This window comes from Hemiscyllium ocellatum, chromosome 24, assembly GCF_020745735.1.
Source record: "Hemiscyllium ocellatum isolate sHemOce1 chromosome 24, sHemOce1.pat.X.cur, whole genome shotgun sequence".
Classification (NCBI taxonomy): domain Eukaryota; kingdom Metazoa; phylum Chordata; class Chondrichthyes; order Orectolobiformes; family Hemiscylliidae; genus Hemiscyllium; species Hemiscyllium ocellatum.
Window position 1 is genome coordinate 50,999,831 of NC_083424.1, and position 20,736 is coordinate 51,020,566.

General features: G+C 41.0%; 1 protein-coding gene across 2 annotated transcripts in view; it reads right to left on the reverse strand.

Annotated features, from left to right (window-relative positions):
- The window catches only part of rab35b (RAB35, member RAS oncogene family b), a 60,124-nt gene that overhangs the window by 22,075 nt on the left and 17,313 nt on the right, over window positions 1-20,736 (reverse strand). For both annotated transcript variants that reach the window (XM_060843784.1, XM_060843783.1), the window contains exons 2-3: window positions 18,902-18,952; window positions 14,875-14,998 (exon numbers count right to left, since the gene is read on the reverse strand). In XM_060843784.1, coding sequence (XP_060699767.1) covers window positions 14,875-14,998; window positions 18,902-18,952 — 175 coding nt within the window. The remainder of the gene's footprint in view (window positions 1-14,874; window positions 14,999-18,901; window positions 18,953-20,736) is intronic.

Genomic DNA, 20,736 nt, shown 5'->3' on the forward strand with positions numbered 1-20,736 from the left:
AACACTATGGGCAATTTAGCATGGCCAATTCACCTGACCCGCACATCTTTGGACTGTGGGAGAAAACCAGAGCACCCGGAGGAAACCCACGCAGACACGGGGAGAACGTGCAAACTCCACACAGTCGCCTGTGCCCTCCAAGCCAATAAAAACTCAAAACTTATCTGAAATTCTATGCCACATCATTTGCGTACAAAATTTCTTATTTACTATCCTTGTTCTTATTGGCTCACTGTCTGATGCCAAAGGACCATGAAATAAATTTCCAATTTGAATTAACAACTTGAAACTTGATTAGCAAGGTTAGATCTCATGGAATAAAGGGAGAACTAGCCATTTGGATACAGAACTGGCTCATAGGTAGAAGACAGAGGATGGTGGTGGAGGGTTGTTTTTCAGACTGGAGGCCTGTGACCAGTGGAGTGCCACAAGGATTGGTGCTGTGCCCTCTACTTTTTGTCCTTTACAAAAATGGTTTGGATGTGAGCATAAGAGGTACAGTTAGTAAGTTTGCAGATGACACCAAAATTAGAGGTGTAGTGGACAGCGAACAGGGTTACCTCAGATTACAACAGGTTCTGGACCAGGTGGGCCAGTGGGCTGAGAAATGGCAGATGGAGTTTAATTCAGATAAATGCGAGGTGCTGCATTTTGGGAAAGCAAATCTTAGCAGGACTTATACATTTAATGGTAAGGCCCTAGGGAGTGTTGCTGAACAAAGAGACCTTGGAGTACAGGTTCATAGCTCCTTGAAAGTGGAGTCGCATGTAGATAGGATAGTGAAGGCAGCCTTTGGTGTGCTTTCCTTTATTGATCAGAATATTGAATATAGGAGTTAGGAGGTCATGTCCTGTACAGCTGCAACTGTTGGAATATTGCATGCAATTCTGGTCTCCTTCTTAGCAGAAAGATGTTGTGAAGCTTGAAAGGGTTCAGAAAAGATTTACAAGGATGTTGCCAGGGTTGGAGGATCTGAGCTACAGGGAGAGGCTGAACAGGCTGGGACTGTTTTCCCTGGAGTGTCGGAGGCTGAGGGGTGTGGCCTTATAGAGGTTTACAAAATTATGAGGGGCATGGATAGGATAAATAGACAAAGTCTTTTCCCTGGGATCGGGGAGTCCAGAACTAGAGGGCATAGGTTTAGGGTGAGAGGGGAAAGATATAAAAGAGACCTATGGAGCAACTTTTTCACGCAGAGGGTGGTACGTGTATGGAATGATGTGCCAGAGGATGTGGTGGAGGCTGGTACAATTGCAACATTTCAGAGGCATCTGGATGGGTATGTGAATAGGAAGGGTTTGGAGGGATATGGGCCAGGTGCTGGCAGGTGGGACTAGACTGGGTTGGGATATCTGGTCGGCATGGACGTGTTGGACCGAAGGGTCTGTTTCCATGCTGTACGTCTCTATGACTCTATGGATACTGGAAATCTGAAATAGTAATAATTCCTGGAGTAATTCAGTAGGCCTGGATTCTTCTGTCAAAAAAAGGGTTAAGTTGAGCCCAATAGGACTCTTCTGGAAGAAGCATATGGGACTTAACACTTTCTCTTTCTCTCTTTCCATAAAGCTGGCAGATAGTGAGTGAGTGAGTGAGAGAGAGAGAGACACGGGGACTCAATACTATGTTTGCGACTCAACACAACAATTGTTTCAGGTACTGTAAAATACTGTATTGGGAAGAAATAATGGGTGAAATATTCCCATTAACAGTGCCAAAATTGCTAAGAATTAAAACCTAAAGAGAGACAGTAGCAAGATTCATGGTTAATCATTCCTGATGAAGAGCTCATGCTTGAAACATCGACCCAGATGCTGCCTGACCAGCTGTGCTTTTCCAGCATCACACTTTTCAACTGACCTCCAGCATCTGCAGTCCTCACTTTCTCCCAGTTAATTATAATCGTACTGCAAAGCTTCTTCCAAGGATGCCCACCATGAAGTTCTCCTCCTTCCTCGACAAGGATCTCTGAGTCTCTCTCTCACCGCAACCCCCCAGGATTCCTGATGAAGAGTTCATGCTCAAAACGTCGACGCTTCTACTCCTCAGATGTTGCCCGGCCAGTTGTACTTTTCCAGCACCACACTTTTCAACTTGTCCTTCATGGTCAATAGGCCTAATGATTGCACATCAAATAAAATAGGGACAGGTCTGCAACTTCAATACTGTTTTTATAGCCCAAATTGTCAGGGCTGAACACAAGGCAGTCAAAATAAAGCAAATGCTCCGAGTTACGAAAAACAAAACCAAAAAGTATAACTTTTAGTTTTTTTTGACCCATAGGCAGCTTCTGTGAGGGAGTCTCATGGAGGGACAAAAAATTAGTTAAGAAGGAGTAGCAAAGATAAATCGAGACTAATATTATATAAGCTGTGAAAATGCATAATGGAAACATATGTTTCAATAAACAAAAGGAAATTTGAAAATGTTCTTCATAGAGATCTATTAATACATGGAAAGGACCAGTGGAGCAGATGCAAAAATTTTAAGGAGGAAATCAGGGTGTTGAAACAGGGCAAAATGACATCCAGAACTAAAAAGAATGGGCTGAATGGTTTTTCCTATAATTAAAACAACCATTTAAAAAAAGTAATAATGTCACTTGTATTTTTTTTACAAAAGAAATACAATGGATAGTGCTTAACTTGCTGTACCTTGGCACCTATTAATAACAAAAGGCATAGATAAGAGAGAGAAAAAACCAAGTCCATCTTAATTACCTGTGATCATAACACTAAAACAGATGGGAACTGAAACTGTCCTAATATTACTAACTGTTCCAATTGTCCTAATGTTATTGAACATTCCAAGTATTGTAAATCAGACAAGATGACTATGCCAATAAGAGCGAAATACTGTTGTTTTGAGAAATCTGAAGTAAAAAACAAAAAAAAATGAGAGAGAAACTCTGCTTTGGCAGCATCTCTAATGAGAGAAAAAGAGTCCACTATAACTCTTCTTTAGATTATCAGGCATGCATAACAACTATTCGCCAGCAAGAATCTTGCGATTTGAAACATGTTCTTTTTTTGTTTACAAATGAAGCAATCAAAACATTTTGCTGAGGCAATCCCAAGATGGCAGCAATCTAGGAAGTTTGCAGGATCCTCTGACTCAATTTCCTACCAGATCCTTATAAAAGAACTCACGAAATCTCATGAGATGTTGGGTAAGCAGACAGAGGAGAAGCTGACCCCTATTTCTATCATGCTGCAGAAGCACGAACAGCAGCTGGGAGACCTGGAGAAAAGGACAAATGAGGGAAATCACAGTGGTGGAGGCTGATACCGATTCCTCCAAGGATAGGGTGTAGACCTGGAGAGGCAGGTCCATAATTTGCTGGACCAGGCTGATGACCTAGAGAACAGGGCAGGAGAAAGAAATATTCAGATCAGCAGTCTATTGGAGGGGAAGGTGAGTGGAATGTGGAATTTGTTGAGGACTGGTTGCCAAAATTCCTCATCTTGCAGCCTGGAATGCGAGGCTTGAAGATTAAGTGGGCTCGCTGGGTCAAAGCACGGAGGTCAGATCTGGATCAACATACTCATCCTATCCTGATGCGGTTTCATTACTATAGAGATAAAAGGAGAGAATCGTGGAAGCTTCCAGAATCCAGGAGAAAGATCCCAAGACGCTAGTTTACGAGGGCTCTAAGATCATGTTCGTGCAGGACTTCTCAGCGGCGGTGATCTGGAAAAGAAATCCTATGACGGCACCAAGAAAAGACGAAGGGAGCTCAGGATGCAGTACTCTCGGAGGTATCCGGTGGTGCGTGGATCACCTTAGATGGGTCTGTACATCTCTTTGACAAGTTGGAGAAGAGAGGAGACTTTGTGGACAAATTAACTTAATCTGAACAATTTAGTATGTACAAATAGTAGCGTTGTTTGGGTATGTCTCTACTTTTCTTTAAATAAAGGAGCAAGTCTGGTTGGGGCTTTCTTTTCCTTTATTTATTGGTAATAATCTGGACCAAACTATGTTCGGAGGCAATTGGGATGTGTATTTTCAATTTCTAAGTTCAGTTATACCAAAAGGATGGATCAAGTACTTACCTTTTTTTTCTTTCAACGTTTCTTTGTTCACATTCTTGTTATGCCACGGTGCATTTTCTTTCTTTTCTGCTTGTGTTTGTGGTGCAGCTCTAGCTAGGAGAACAGAAAATGGTTGGGATGGCTAGATACCTACTTATGGGCAGTTTATGCCTGGTTCAGGTAATTAAATGCCCTGGCTGCTGTACTAGCAGCAGGATGGGAAGTTGGGTTTTGGGATGTGTAGATGCCCCCTTTGGGCAGGGGGAGAGTTTCCCCATTCAGCACCATTGGTGCTTTATATGTTTTGTTTTTTGGTTTTTGTTGTACATAGTCTTTGATAGCTCTGTAGGTTTGTTAACTGCTGTGGTGGTTTTAGTTTATGTAGTTTTTACATTCGATGCATCTTGCGATACTAAGGCTCGACGATTTGTAAGTTGAGTTCCTCCTCTCTGAAATCTAAATGTTGCTGCAGAATGTTATGGCTAATGACTTGATTAAATGGTGTACCTGAAATATCAAGGGGAGTCACTCACCAATTAAGAGGAAAAAGGTATTCTCAAGTCTTAGAAAGGAAAAGATGGATATTGCTTTATTACAGGAAACTACAGCAAACTGGCTTTGATCGGGTTTACTTTTCATCTTTTAATACCAGAAGAAAGAGACTGGCTATATTGGTTAGGAGGATTCTCCCATTTAAGTTACTAGAGTGTGTTAAAGACACACACAGGTTTGTAATCCTCAAAGTGCTGATAAACGGGAAGAATATGGTATTTTGAATGTTAAATGACCTCCATCCCATCCTCTCAAATTTCTGGTTGAGGTGTTCTCTAAATTGATCACACTGGATTCCTGGCATATCATTATAGGGGGGCAAGATTTTAATTGTTGTGTGGATCCCATGGTAGACAGGTTTCTCAACCCCATCCGATACCCTCTGACAAACTAAACAATTAGTGGATCGGTGTGTGAAATTAGGATTGGCGGATATGTGGAGGAGTCTCCACCCTACAGGCAGGGATTTTACGTTTTTTTCTTCCCCAATCCACACAGCTGTCACATCAGGATTGTTTTTTCTGACCCCTGTGGCAACCCTGCACTTGGTGGCATCTTGTACGATTGATAATATAACTAACTAACTAACTATCTCCGATCATGCTCCAGTGTACCTGTTGGTGAAGACTAATGACACTCTAGTAGGTCAGAGGCACTGGTTAATGGATCCCCAAGGATAATAAGCTTGTGGAGTACTTCTGTAAGAATGTCTAGGGCATTCCTAGATGTTAATTCAGACTTGGTTAGTAGCCAGTCCATCCTTTGGGAAACTGCCGAAGCCGGTGCCTAGGGTTAGTTATCTCCTACTCCACCAGTAGGAAGCAGCAGAAGGGTGTGCAGCAACGTTTCCTTAAAGCACGGTTGAAGGCAGCTGAGAAGGCTTACTTTGACAGGCCCTCATTGGCCAAAGCTACAGAGGATTACAGCGCTGCAATTTGCATTGAATTCCGTGCTCACACAAACAGCAAAGAGCTTACTTTTCCCAAAACAAAAAGTTATATGAGCAGAGTGACAAACTGGACAAGTACCTAGCATATCTTGCTAGGAAAAGGAGTGCCCCTCAAGCACTGGCAAGGGTCTGGGAACCTAACATGTGATTGCAAAAAGATTAATGCAGCATTCCAGAGATTTTACTGAATTATACCAATCTAAGGGTTATGAGGAGAGGCAGGCCAAGATAGAGTCCTTTTTCAGGGATCTGGAGCTCACAGATGTGACCACCGAACAAGAGTTTTTTCCCAATGTCCCCTTATCAGAGCAAGAGGTGCAGGAGACTGTGAAGCATCTGCAGAGTGAAAGGGCACGCGGTCCTGATGGACCTCCCAGCGAATTCTATAAGGAATTTATAAGCATAATGTCAGGCCTGATGCTCAACATGCTCAATGACTTGTACAGTCACGGTCGTCTCCCGCTATCACTAAGAGGAGCCAATATTTCACTTAATTCTTAAAAAAGGGAAGCTTCCAGAGGACTGTGCTTCTTACAGGTCCATTTCACTCTTAAATGCTAACTTTAAAATCCTCTCCAAGACTCTTGCGTTAAGGCTGGAGACAGTGTTACCTTCAATTGTTAAAGATGACCAGATGGGCTTCATAAAGCACCACAGATCCTCCAATAATGTTAGAAGGCTGCTTAATTTAATTCAAGCATGTTGTCAACAACAGTTGATTCCTGATGAAGGGCTCTGGCCCGAAATGTCGAATTTCCTGTTCCTTGGATGCTGCCTGACCTGCTGTGCTTTAACCAGCAACACATTTTCAGCTGTTGTCAACAACAGTCAACACAGGGATTGTGATTTCCCCAGATGCAGAGAAGGCATTTGACCCAGTTGAGTGGCCATACCCTTTTTATGTTCTTGAGCAGGTTGGCTTGGGTGAAGCCTTTATAAGATGGGTAAAGATTCTCTATAGTGACCCTCTCACTGCGGTCATTACCAATAGGGTATGATCCAGCAATTTTTAGGGGCAGCAGACAGAGCTGTCCCCTTTAGCCGTTGCTTTTCACATTGGTGATCTGAACCGCTGGCGGAGGCCATTCGTAGACATCCCAATATAAATCGGCTGCAGAAGTGGGGCCAAAATTACACAAGATTTCGTTGTATGTGGACCATTTCCTCATTTTTTGACAAATCCAGCAGTTTCGATGCCTTGCCTGATCCAATGCATCAGCTCGTTGAGCACCTTTTCGGGGTACAAGATTAATTTTGCAAAATCAGAGGTCTTACAAAGCTACTAGGTGTTGAGGGCAAATCTCGATTTCCATTTGTGGGGTCATGGTTGGTGGTGGGGAAGGGCTATGTATTTGGGCATATTCATCACTCCAGTTCGTGAGCGATTGTTTAAAACTAATTTTGTTCAACTAATCAACAAAATCAAACTAGACCTTGAAAGATGGTCTCATGGTTAGGTTGGGTAGCTCTGATTAAGATGAATATTCTCCACCCCCCCACCCCCCCCAATTTGTTGCACCCTTACACTGTCGTTGTACAATCTCCCCTCGATTTTCGAGAAGCAAACATTCAAGAGATTGAACGTCTGGTTCAGCTCTTTTATTTGGCATCATAAGCGGCCTCTTATTAAATCGGCTAAACTGCAACTGCCTCACAGACTGGAGGGAATGGATCTCCTGGACATGAAAAACTGTCAACTAAGCTCACTTTTGTCTTCCGTGAATGATGAGGAGACCCTTTTTCAATATGGTTAGATATCGAAACCTCACACCCAAAGTGCCCCCTTACTAATTTGCTGTTTGTGGATAAAATGAGGACAGTTAAGGAATATTGCCACATCCCAATAGTTATCAATACTGTTAAAGCATGGAGGGCAATTTGGCAGAAGGAAGGCAATATTGGCAAAATATCTTTTATTACACCTATTGTGGGTATGCCAGGTTTTCAGTTGGGATGATGGATTCAGGATTCAGGCAGCCTAGGGGTGTGTCTTGCATGGATGATTTATTTGGAGGGAGATACAATGATATCTTTTGATCAGTTAGCGTGGAAATACAAGCTATCTGGCTGGGACCTCTTACTTTTTTCAAGTTGGGGATTTTATTCAAAAAGACTGCATTTTTGACTGATCCCTACAAATCCGACAGTGAGGAGGGTGCTAAGAGTACACTTTCTGTCAGCACAAATGGGGGGGGAACACCCCCTCAGATGAGTTTGATCGACTCTGCAAGGTGTGTGGAAGAGAGACCTAGGCATTGAAGTCTCCTCAGAGAGATAGGAAATTATTTGGGAAAATGCACCAAGATATCAATTTGCAATAGGACCCATGCTTTACAATTGAAGATTCTCCACAGGGACGAGTTGGCTCCAGATAGTTTGTCAAAATTTAAACCAGAAGTATCTTCAACATGCCAAGTGTAAAGTTAGTACGGGCACTCTAACTCATCGTCTCTGCTCCTGTGGTAGGCTTCAAACATACTCTAGTGCTGTAGCAGGTGCAATGGAGGGGATTTTGGGTGAAAGGGTGGAGAAGGACAAGATCGCTCTTCTCCTTGGCCAGCCCCAGTGTATTTCCTGTAAAATAACTTTTCAACATTCTTTCTTGCACAGAAGGAGAAAATATCTTGCTAGGTTGGGTGCACGAAAATCCCCCAGGGTTGGCATAAGATTGCTATGGAGTGTATCCCCTTGAATTTTCTTACAAGCATGGTACACCACAAAACTGAGAATTTTGATAAGAAGTGGCAGCCCTAATGATTGTGCTTTACTGTGCACATATGCTAAGATTAATGCTCTTGATATTAGAGTTAGTGTTTTGCTTTGCTCAGCTGCATTTTTATTTATCAGTTTGCTGTTAATCACTTAATTAAATCTATAAATTAAGTGGGGTTTTAAAAATATTTTTATATTTATACATTTGAGTTTTTTTTTGGCATTATTTGTATTGTTTTGAATTTGTTGTAATATTAAAAAATCTATTTTTTAAAATTTTGCTGAAGTGACAGCAGACATTTCTACTTTCAGTTCAACTTGAAAAGAACTGAACCCAGCTCAGGCCCTAATGTACATGTACTTTACCATACATAACCAAACTGTGACTAATAATTACAGCCTGTGTTATTGAAATTTAAAATAAACCTAACAGTTCAATGATTGTTAAAAACTAAATCTTCATTTGCTATTCTGGATAACTTTCTAACTCCACTCCTAGCCTGAACACTAATGTAGAAGATGAAGGGTCGGCCCAGCGACTGGCTGGAGTCAGCAGAACACACGCCAGTGGAGACTGAACTTCCTGTTAACTGCACAAGTGTGGTTATCATCAGCGGATGTCTACGTTAGGGAGTGCCTTTGAACCCATTGTGGAAAATGAGAATGAAGTGTCTGCGAGTCTGATAATAAAGTGCTGAAACTCTTTTTGAAGCAACTAAATGGTAAGCTTATCATTTGCAGTAAGATAGGAAAAATATGAAATAGGCCAATTAGAATTTGAATTACTCACCTCTGAATTACTGCATTTTGCCCAATAGAGAAACTTAAATGCAAAAGAATGGCAGAAAATAGTGCCCACTACCACCACAAATACACTGCATGAACACCAAGAAGCTGATACTTTACTGCAAGATTAACTATGATCATCTTAGAGGACAGTTGTTTTCAATGCATATTGATACCAATCAGCCCGAATTTGCATGACCACATTTGTATGTAAGAAATTTGACACAAATTTCATCTAGGTTATCCATTTCCTCTTGCTAGATGAGACAGAGGAAGGCAGTAATCAGTACTCTTTATCTACAAAATATTTTGATACACATGCATTCTAATAATTCAGCAATTAGTTGTGAAAATGCTGCTTTCCATTTTGTGTTATGACTATGTTCAAGCTACGAGTATATCAGATGGATTAATTCTGAACCAAAGAATGCCTCAAAACTAGGTTAGAATGCCTTTAATTCCCCTCGTGATTGTTCAGTTACCTTTCTGCGTTATTCTCCAACATGAGTTCAATGGTAGCACTCTTGCCTCAGTATGAAGAAGAGTTATTACATTTCTATTTGTGGGATTGTGTTGAGGAACAGGACAACATTAATATTTTTGAAGCTGAGAATTGCTTTCATACATATGGCAGTAAGATTTTGTTTTCCAGTTTTTGCATTTTATTCCACAACTACTATCAAAAGGCACAGCTAAACACACCTTTGTACAAGATCTTTTCATGACCAGCGTCCAAATGGTTGGTCTTCATAAAAGATATATAATTCTCCTATTTGCCCTCACTTTAGACAATAATGAAAATGCAGACAAAGCAACACTAAATCAGAAAGGCAAGTTAATTTCAACCAGAATTTTCACTGGTACCTGCATTCTACATCCATTTAGTTGAATTATAAAACTTCAATGAAATCTCCAACAACTTTGACAAGGAAGTAGATGAATTCCAATTCAACTTTTCCAGTATTGTAGAAATCAAAGGAGTATGTGCTGTCAGCAATCGACGCAGGATGAAGACAGAATATAAAGCATTTTTGGGAAAAAAATATCTAAATCAGAGGATCTGACGAGGGAGTCGCAGAGGGAATGGTCCACCCAGAATGTTCATGGAGTGAGGAGGGAAATACATCTCTGATGGTGGGGTCCATTTGTAGGTAGCTTAAGTAGCTGAGGATGATGCGGTATACACAGAGGTTAGTGGGATGAAGGTGAGAACCAAGGCAGGTTCTGTCCTTGTTGCATTGAGAGGGGTGGGTTTCGAGGGCAGAGGTGCGGAAATTGGAGGAAATGCGCTGGAGGGCATCATCGGCCACGTGGGAGGGAAAATTGCAATCTTTGAAGGAGGAGACCATCTAGGATTTTCTAAGGTGGAATTGGTCATCCTGGGAACAGATGCAAAAGAGGTGGAGGAATTGGGAATAGGGGGATGGTGTTTTTGCAGGAGATAGTGTGGGAGGAGGTTTAGTCTTGGTAGCTATGGGAGTTGGTGGGCTTGTAATGGATGTCTGTGGTTAGACAGTCGCCAGAGACGGAGATGTCCAGGATGAGGAGGGAGATGTCAGAGATGGTCCAGGTGAATGAGGTCAGGGTGAAAGGTGTTAGTGAAGTTGATGAACTGTTCAACCTCCCTGTGGGAGCACGAGATAGCACCGATACAGTCATCGATGTAGAGGAGGAACAAACAAGGGGTGGTGGCAGTGTAGCTATGGAACATGGATTGTTCCACATGTCCAGCAAACAGGCAGGCATTGCTGGTCCCATGGCTACCCCTTTTGTTTGGAGGAAGTGGGAGGATTGGAAGGAAAAGTTGTTAAGTAAACATCAGGTAATATGGAAGGAGGGAAACTCCCCCTACATTCCTTATGAAGGAGTTATGTCTGAAACGTAGATTCTCCTACTCCTTGGATGCTGCCTGACCTGCTGTGCTTTTTCAGCACCACACTCTCGATTCGGAGCTCCAACATCTTCAGTCCTCACTTTCTCCTCCTAATTGGAGGGGATGTTGCCATAGACAATGCACCAGGGAACAATAAATTGCCAAGCTTTGAGTTAAATTCAAACCAAGCAAAAGTTAATCCTGATTGGTTTAGGCACTGCCATGGAAGAACACACTAAGGAATGGCTGTCTCTCAAAACTGTGGGCTAGTTGAGAAAAACTGCAATGACAGACCCCGAGAGGGAATTATATGCAAGTCTTACTGATAGTGTTAAGGTGGTTGTCCGTGTAATACTTAGCACATTCAGGGTTGTTTAGAATATTAACAGAAATTGCTGGAAAACTCAGCAGGCGTGGCAGCATTTGTGGGGAGAAACCACAGCTAACAAAGTATGCCAACCTCATTTTGAACATGTTGTTCAATTGCAGACTCAATGTTGGACACTTGACTTTCACAAGCTCAGAGTAGTTGAATATAGTCAATGCTCTGCCTGTTGCAAACTGCCAGAGACTGGTTTGATATGATCTGCCACAACAGGATTTCTTGTGATGTCATGCCATAAAAGGGTTCTAATCCCATCTTTGTGGCTAGTTTCAGTAACAGTAACTATAATAACTATCAAAAATGCACATAGACCACTAATGGCCTTTAGTGAAAGAAAATCGGTCATCCTTATCTGGTTTGGTCTATATATGATTTTTGACCCACGGTAATGAGAGTGACTCTCGATTGCCCTCTGAAACGGCCTGGCAAGCCACTCATTCAAATGTAATTAGGGATAAGCAACAAATTCAGATCTTGCAAGAGACACCCACAACCTATTAACGAATAAAATGATAACATACATTCTGTCACCAGTGAACACGCTTATAAAGCTTTTAACAGCTACTCCAAAAACTGGCTACAAAAAAAAATTACAAAAATACACCACTTTTTCTTTCAAACTGAGTGCCCCTGTAAGAAGGCACCTATACAGACACTAGATTACAGAGGTCGACAATGGAAACTGCAAACAGCAAATTTTAAAAAAAAGATGTCACAAAACAATGCTGGCAGCAATTTGAATTGGCTGTTAGAACTAGTTTCATTCTAACTTCAATATCCTGTCCAGGTCTTAAACTGAACTGCAGTGAAGTCACAAAACCAAAGCCACAGTATGTTAGTGAATCAGGCGTTACAATGCTGTGATCAAGTAGGATGATATTCTAAATAAAAAGTGAATGCCACCCAATGCAATACAATGTCACCATTGTTCCAGATGACCACAGAGAAAGAGAGCAGGAGAAAGGGAAAAGAGAAAACTAGAGGGATGGAGGGAGAGGAAAACAAGAGAGAAAAGAATGATAGCGCGAGTGAGACAACTGGTGGTTTAACTGGAGGGTCACCATGCCTCAGGCCATAGATGAGGTTGTAAAGCAGAAACCAAATCCTTGTTAAAATAGATAAACCAGCCATGATATAGTTATTGTCTTCTGTACATACAATAAATAAGAGATCAAACAGTTCCTAATACAGTATGCAGAGCACAAAATTCCAAAATTAAGAGAATCATACAGACTGCAAGTCGAATGCATCATATGAAGATTCCACGAAGACGTAGACCAATATTCACGCCGACTCAAATTTTGTTTTAAACCTTAACACTCTTGAATTATAACCTTGTGTTGCTAAAATCTTATATCTGCTTATGAATGTCTGCAGAAGGAAATGCAGCTTGATTAAAGTATCTTATTTAGCTGACTCAGAGTCCAGAAGTGGTGACATATCTCTCACGTTAGAGCTATGCCATTCGAGTAGTGACATCAGAAAGCATTTCTTCAAATAGAGGATACCAGGAGTCTCTCCCTAAAAAGCTCGAGACTAGATTAAATTATAAAATTTAAATCATGGAAATTTACGATTTTTAGGCAAGAGTATTAAAATGACAATGAAACCAAAACACAGCAAGATAAAGTTAAGATCTTCTTGACTGTCTTACCATTCTCACAGCACTGATCCCATCATGTTACATAATATCCATTACTGAGTACAAATGCTTCTAGAGAGTTGCAGTATCAAAGTGCCAAGAGTGGCTAATGTACATAAAGCAATGGATTAGAACATTAAAATATTTCCAGGAATAAATTTTAAGAGGAGTTGATAGATATGAGCCATATGTATTCTGGAAAAGCTTCAACTCTCAATAACAAAAAAAAAAATCAGAAGCCATATATTCTTCAATCTCCATAATCTTCCAAATTGAATATCATTGACCAAATAGAAGTCCATAAATAAAAGTTCTGAGGAAGGGTTACGCAACCTGAAACATTAACTGATTTCTCTCTACAAATGCTGCCAAATCTGCTGAGCTTTTCCAGCAATTTCTGACTTACAGCATCTGCAGTTCTTTATTTTTAAAAATAAAAAGGTGCAGTTTTCACACAGTTTAATTAAAGATTATTTCTAGGTCACTGCAGAATACACAATACTCAACAAACTGCAAAACGATTCTGCATTTATATATGTTGGCTTCAAAAGAACTGGCTCGAAGGTAGAAGACAGAGGGTGGTGTTGGAGGGTTGTTTTTCCAGACTGGGGGCCTGTGACCAGTGGAGTGCCACAAGGATTGGCACTGGGTCCACTGCTTTTTGTCATTTATATAAAATGGTTTGGATATGAACATAGGAGGTACAGTTAGTAAGACACCAAAATTAAAGGTGCACCGGACAGCGATGAAGGTTACCCCAGAGTGTAACGTGATCTTGATCAATGGGCTGAGGAGTGGCTGATGAAGTTTAATTTAGATAAATGCGAGGTGCTGCAGAGGAAGTCGTGGAGGCTAGTACAATTTGCAGCATTTAAAAAAGGCATCTGGATGGATATATGAATAGGAAGGATTTGGATGGATATGGGCCGTGCTGGCAAATGGGATTAGGTTAGGATATCTGATTAGCATGGATAAATTGGACCGAAGGGTTTCCACACTGTACATCTCTCAAGCTCTAAGTGGAAAGTGTTAGAATCCAAGCTAATAACAGGAAAGAATCAACTTGGAGCCTCAACAGTTTTGTCATGTCTCTCAGTTCCAAAAATATAAGGAACAGATCAGGTGAATCCCTGGGAAGAGAGGGCGACAGTTTCTACCTGCTGTGTTTTAGTCAGCTTCAGAATCAGTTTTACCAGGTTATTCTCATTGCCATGGAAGGACAAGTTGACAGTTGAAATTGGGAAACAGATTTCCCACAGCACTCAGTTCCTACTATATAGTCACCAAATTCTCACTAAAGACTGTCCATCACAAACAAAGTATAATCAAGACGTGTCAGTTGATAAAAAGCAACTGCTTGGTTTTAAAACGCACTTACGTTGAGCCTCTAATAGTTGCATACACCACAGGATCAGATCCAATTTGGTCAAAACTCTCCAAACATGTGTGAAAATGCACAAATAACAAGGCTGCAGAGGCAAGTGGCTGAGTATTCAATCGTAAGGGAACTTTTTCTATGACTTAGGAATACAAATCACACTACATGTTCAGATAAGTTCACTGTCAAGATCACTGGCAACTGGCAAGGATCAAAACAAGATTCCCAAGAGCACCTATTGCATATTCAATCACATACAAGTAGTTTCTCTTGCCAGACAGGCTTTAACTATTTTAAAAGCTTCCACGTGGAAATGGGCACACCCAACTTGTAAACTATGACAGAACTAATTGTTTCATCTCAAGAATTTTCTTGGGTTTTCTCTTCACAGTAAGCCAGACTCATCAGACAATCACACAATGATTCCCAAACCTGTACTTTGGCCAGAGACTCTTCAACTAAAGTAAACAAATATGCTGTTGATTACTCCATGAAATGGCCTTCAAATAAGAATTTCAGGAGTAAAAGGTATTAGACATGAGATAAGTGAAAAGGGGACTCACGTGGAAGTGATGGTTCGAAATCGTTCTTGCCCAGCTGTATCCCAGATCTGCAATTTTACTTTCTCTCCATTGATTTCCACAGTTCTTATCTTAAAATCTACTCCTATCGTAGTAATATAACTGCCTGTGAACATAAAAGGAAAAGCAGTATAATTACTCAACATTAAGTACAAGGAGGAATGTTCTCACTTATGCAGAAAACAGAGATGGCCCTTGCATGGAGTGCAAACTAGCCTTGGGCAACACATTCTTAAATTCCAAAATAAACCTGAAGTGAGGAATTAGGCCTTTTATTCAGCCTCTTCAGCATGTGGCAGGATTTTTCATTAAGTGTTGTGTTTATATAAACAAGAACTCCATTTTCCCCATGTACCGCACAGAACAAGCTTGAACCATTAAAAAATAACCAAAATTGGACTTCTGATGGCAAATCAAGGCAACAATCCACTGTGGCTGCACAAAAAAACAGTAATAACTGAGCAGATACTAGGCTGGACATTATGTAGGGAGAGATATTCAGTTCACCTCAACATTTCCTGTCAATGTAGAGTTCCACCCAGCAGTAAGAAAATAAGGACATGTTCCTCTAACTCAGCAGGCCAGAGAAATGGATGATCAGGACGAGGAAGGAAATGCCAACATGGTGTATCTTTACTCTGCATCTGTCAAAATTATCCAAAGATCTTTTGACTATGTGATACACATTCTCTGGAAATTGTACCAGGACTGACAAGACTCAAATGGAAGAGAGAAAAAAAAATTACTCCTCCAAATATCAGCACAAACAATAAATCAGGTATAGGAAGCATTGAGAAGAAACAATATAATGCATCAAAAGATCACCTAACTCGCTCTAGAACATTATAGTACTTGTTGTAAAAGCAGATTTTTCCTTACTTTTTTGGGGAATGGTGTGGGGCCAAAAGGAAGAGAAGGGAGAAAATTGGCAAAAAATGGATAAAATTACAAGTGACAGAATTCACTCAAAACTAAACCTATAATTGTCCCTTCCTGTACATTACAGACACTGATGGAGGTGGTTTGTAAAAGCATACATAGTAGTTTCCTGCGTGTGGGAGTATAAAGCAGTGAGCAAGTGCTAGTATCAAAAACGCATTAATTGTACAGACTAATGTGCTTACAACATGACAATGTCAGTCATGTGTGACCTCTACAGTGCGAATGTGTGTTTAAGTGTGTCTCTAATTGAGTAAAAAGTGAGGTCTGCAGATGCTGGAGATCAGAGCTGGTTAAAGCGCAGCAGGTCAGGCAGCATCCAAGGAACAGGAAATTCGACATTTTGGGCTAAAGCCCTTCATCAGGAATGAGGAGTGTGTGTCCAGCAGGCTAAGATAAAAGGAAGGGTGGAGGGACTTGGGGGAGGGGCGATGGAGATGTGATAGGTCCCTCGCCCCTCCCCCAAGTCCCTCCTCCCTACCTTTTATCTTAGCCTGCTGGACACACACTCCTCATTCCTGATGAAGGGCTTTAGCCCGAAATGTCGAATTTCCTGTTCCTTGGATGCTGTCTTTAATTGAGGTCAAGAAATGTCGCAGCATGGTCTCAAGAGGAAGGCTAAGCTCATAGCTACTTGATCAGTGTTTGGGCTATTAGTAAATTTCACTCACACAGTATAAGAGATTTGAATGCAGCAAGACCAGGTCTTGAACCAAGATCCCACCCTTCAGATACCCCATTCCAATAGCACAGGTGGTTAGATCTCCTGCTGCTGCTATACACAGTAGTTTTAAAAAGCCAAACCTGTTCTTATCACCATTTTCTAATTCTACATCAGAACAATGACTACATTGCAAAAGTACTTGGATGAGCTGTCAAGAGCTTTCTGAGAAGTTTTTATATAGATGCAAGCACTTCTTTGGTGTTGGTTCACGTACAATGATGACTGCCCGTTTTGACATACTCAACTCAGACTTTGATCTCCACAGACAAGATTTAAAAATAAAAATCGCAAAACACTAGGTTACAACCCAACAGGTTTATTTGGAAGTACTAGCTTTCAGCACGCTGCTCCTTCACCAGGTCACTTCACCAACCCCAGTCCAACACCTGCACTTCCACATCAAGATTTAAAGAAATAGAAGCCCTCTCAGCCAGTTCAGGTGTGAAAGATCCCATGACAGCAGTTCAGAAGAGAAGCAGTATGTTTTTCCAGTACCATTGCCAACACAACACCATCTTCTACCTAGGTAGCCTACAGCCTGGAGGAGTCAATGTCTCCAATTTCAAATAACCTCCCTTCCCATCCCCCAACTCCCTTCCATTCCATTCCTCTGATCAAACCTTCCTTCCAGCTACCAACTGGATTCATTCCTCCTAATCGACCAACCAGGCCATACCCTGTATCTGTGTTCAACTCTCCCTATCTCACCACCCCGCCCCCACCCCTCTTATACCCTGACCACAGTCGTGAAGAACGGTTACACCCGAAGCGTTTACTTCTCCACCTCCTGATGCTGCCTGGCTTGCTGGGTTCTTCCAGCTTCCTGCTGGTTTACCTAGGATTCCAGCATCTGCAGTTTTTGTCTCAATTACTCCCCAAACTGGCTTTCATCATCTCATGAATATCTGTGCTCCTTTCTGGCTTGTTACACATATTGTACTTTTTAAAAAAAAAGTATTTCAATGGCATTAATACCCTTGTAATGGAGTGGTGAGATAATGAAAAGCATTCTAGAAAATTGTCTTGCGTCATGCAAGTTGTAAGAGATTCATTGTCACAAATAAAATGGAACTACATAGAGAGGACAACGATGTGCGTGGATGGCTAACAGGTACTCACAGTAATTTAGAGTTCAAAGTTCCTGGGCTTTCTAAAAAAAATTCTCATGACAGCCACACCCAGCAAGTTGATTGTCACAAACTGGCATAAACTATGGGTTTCTCACAGTTGTGTACACACAAGTTTCACGTCACCAGGACAACTTAATTAGCTAGAAGCGATTGCAACTCAGTACAATAGCAGAAGTGAGTAGGTGATAATTTCAAAAGCATTGTGGCTCGAGAAGAATAAGGATCCAGCAATGGACTCGAGTGTCTGAGTGAATGCAATGGAAACCGATGAAACAATTTACTTTCCAGGTCTTGATTACTCAGTTAAAGAACAACAAAAAAAAAGAAAAGCACTTAGTTATATAGTGTCCCCAATGTCTTAAGAATTAGAAAGCATAATCACTTTTGTAACATAGGAATCCCAGCAGCCAACTGGAACACAATAAGCACTAATAGTAATGTGTAAATGACTAAATAATCTTTTTGTGTTACAGACTGACAGAAAAATAATGGCCTGGACAATCAAGTAGGATCAGATTCCTCTTCAGAAAAGTGCAGTGGTCATTTTTGTTTATCTAAGAGGGTAAACTGAGGTGTCTCAGTACTTTTTCTCCTCCATATTCTTTCATGGAACATGGACACGTCTGGCAAGGTTAGACATATGCTGATCATCCCTAAATTGCCCAAGAACTGAAGAGCCTTGCTCAGCCACTTCAGAAGGCAGTTAAGAGTCAACCACATTGCTGTCCGAGTATGGAATTGCTTACAGAAGAGAAGGAAATCCACTTTGAAAAAAAGATATAATCAGTGAAACGAATGAGATTTTAAAATAATGAAAAGATAGTAGACTAATGGCACCATTACTGAGACTAGCTTTATTTTCCAGATTCATTAACAGAATTTAAATGCTACCATCTGCAGTAGTGGGATTTGAACCCATGCACCTAAAGCATTAGTCTGAGTCTATAGTTCAGTGGCTTCGTCACTACACTTCTGTTACACTAGAGTGTCTCAGCTTGTTTGCGAACTCAAGTTGTAGTGCGACTTTAAATTCACATCTTGTTATTCAGAGAAGATGCATTACCAAGAGCCATAGCGAGCAGTAAACAAAGGATTAGGAAGAGAAAGGCACTTTGTAAAACAAATCATGAGAACAGAAATTGTTCCAAGATAAAACAGTACATAAATCAGAGAAATTCACAAATATCATCAACATTACATACAAAAGGGTGCTTACCAGAAAAGGTGTTATCTGCAAATCGCAGCAGCAGACTGCTTTTCCCCACACCTGCAAAGACAGAGCAGGACAGTCAAGAGGACAGCACTTGATCAAATCAAAAACAGTACTTACTAGAATGATAAATTCACTGATAAACCCTCATCCAATTATAATGTGGGAGAGGGCTGAAGCAAGATTACAAAAGGTTCAATACATCACAAGTGAAAACATACAAGTAAAAACATACAATACACAGCTCAGCAAAAATAAACTTTACAATAACAAGCGTGAAAGGAGACTTTATTTTTGCACTATTTCCATGGTGACAAACACGTGCCATGAAGAAGCAAAAACTGGAATCTGGCAACAGATGAGAGACAATGCCAATCAGCTGTGGACTGGCAGGGAGCATGTGCTGCAAATTATCCAAAACCAGTATCCAAAAGGATGGATAGCTAAGAGACAGTACAAAAAAAGTTCTTTTCCATTCTCAATAATAAAAGTGCTGCTTGCGACCTAATAAATGTTTTTTGCTGGTTTCAGAGGCGATTAAAACAGTGAGCCAACTACAAACAAATTATGCTCATGTAAAAGCATGAAGAGAATAACAAAAACAAAACAGTGGAGAAACTCAGCAAGTTTGGCAGAACTTTTGGAGGAGGGTCAGTGGGCCGGAAATTTTAACTCTGCTTTCTCTCCGTAGATGCGGTCAGACTTGCTGAGTTTCTCCAGCAATGTATGTTTTTGTTTCACATTTCCAGCATCTACAGATTTTTTTTAAAAAGAGAATGTCACAATGACATTTATTAAAAAGTGAAATAACGAGGTGCCATTTTCACAGCTCTCCCGTATGCATTGAGTATTTGAAAATGTTTGGATTTCTCATGTCGGAGAAAACAGCTTAAATGTCATTCAATGCATGTATGATCTCATAGTACTAATGTCTAAACATGAAAAACAATGGTACTTTAAAGCATTTTGGGAGGAAGGTCCTGGGAGTGCAGTAAAGCACTATAAATGCAAAATGCTGTCTAACAAACAAGCTGAGCAGTCACCTTGATTAAAAACAATCAAGTGTAACATCTCCAGCTCAGGAAAGACAAGCCAAATCAAGTAAGTGCGTGCTTTGTTTACCAAAATGTAGACTAGAATTGAAATGGCTCATCACATAGTTGCGATAGCAGGTTCACATCCTATTTCCAGCATACACACATTTTTCACTTTGCCATTTTACCAAAAGGAAATCTCTTCAATCCAGGACCAACAAAATGATCCTTCGCCAGGGAATACTCATTGCTGTCACTTCTTTGAACCCACCCAAGTGTAATCACTGTTGCAGGTCAGAGAAAGTGAGGGCTGTAGATGCTGGAAATCAGAGTTGAAAAGTATGGTGCTAGAAAAGCACAGCCAGTCAGGTAGTATCCAAGGAGGAGAATCGACGTTTCAGGCATAAGCCCTTCATAATGTCCGATGAAGGGCTTTTGCCTGAAACGTCGATTCTCTTGCTCCTCAGATGCTGCCTGACTGGCTGTGCTTCACTGCCACAGGTCGCAAGTTTTTCATCACTTGTGCACTAGAAATTGTTGTTTATCCACTGATATACATTAAACACAAGTCACAGAATCTGAATTGAAACCGGACAGATCACCTGACATCAATTTAGGCACTGGAACAGGCAGGGGCAGGGGCAGGGGCAGGGGCAGTCTTGTCAACTCTGCAATGTCTTCCTTACTGAAGTCTGGAGGCTAGTGCCAAAACTGGTAGAACTGTCTCAGAGTAGTCAAGCAATAGCCTTACATAAGTCACACACACTTACAATGTCCCAGGCACCACCAACACCCTTGGATATGTCC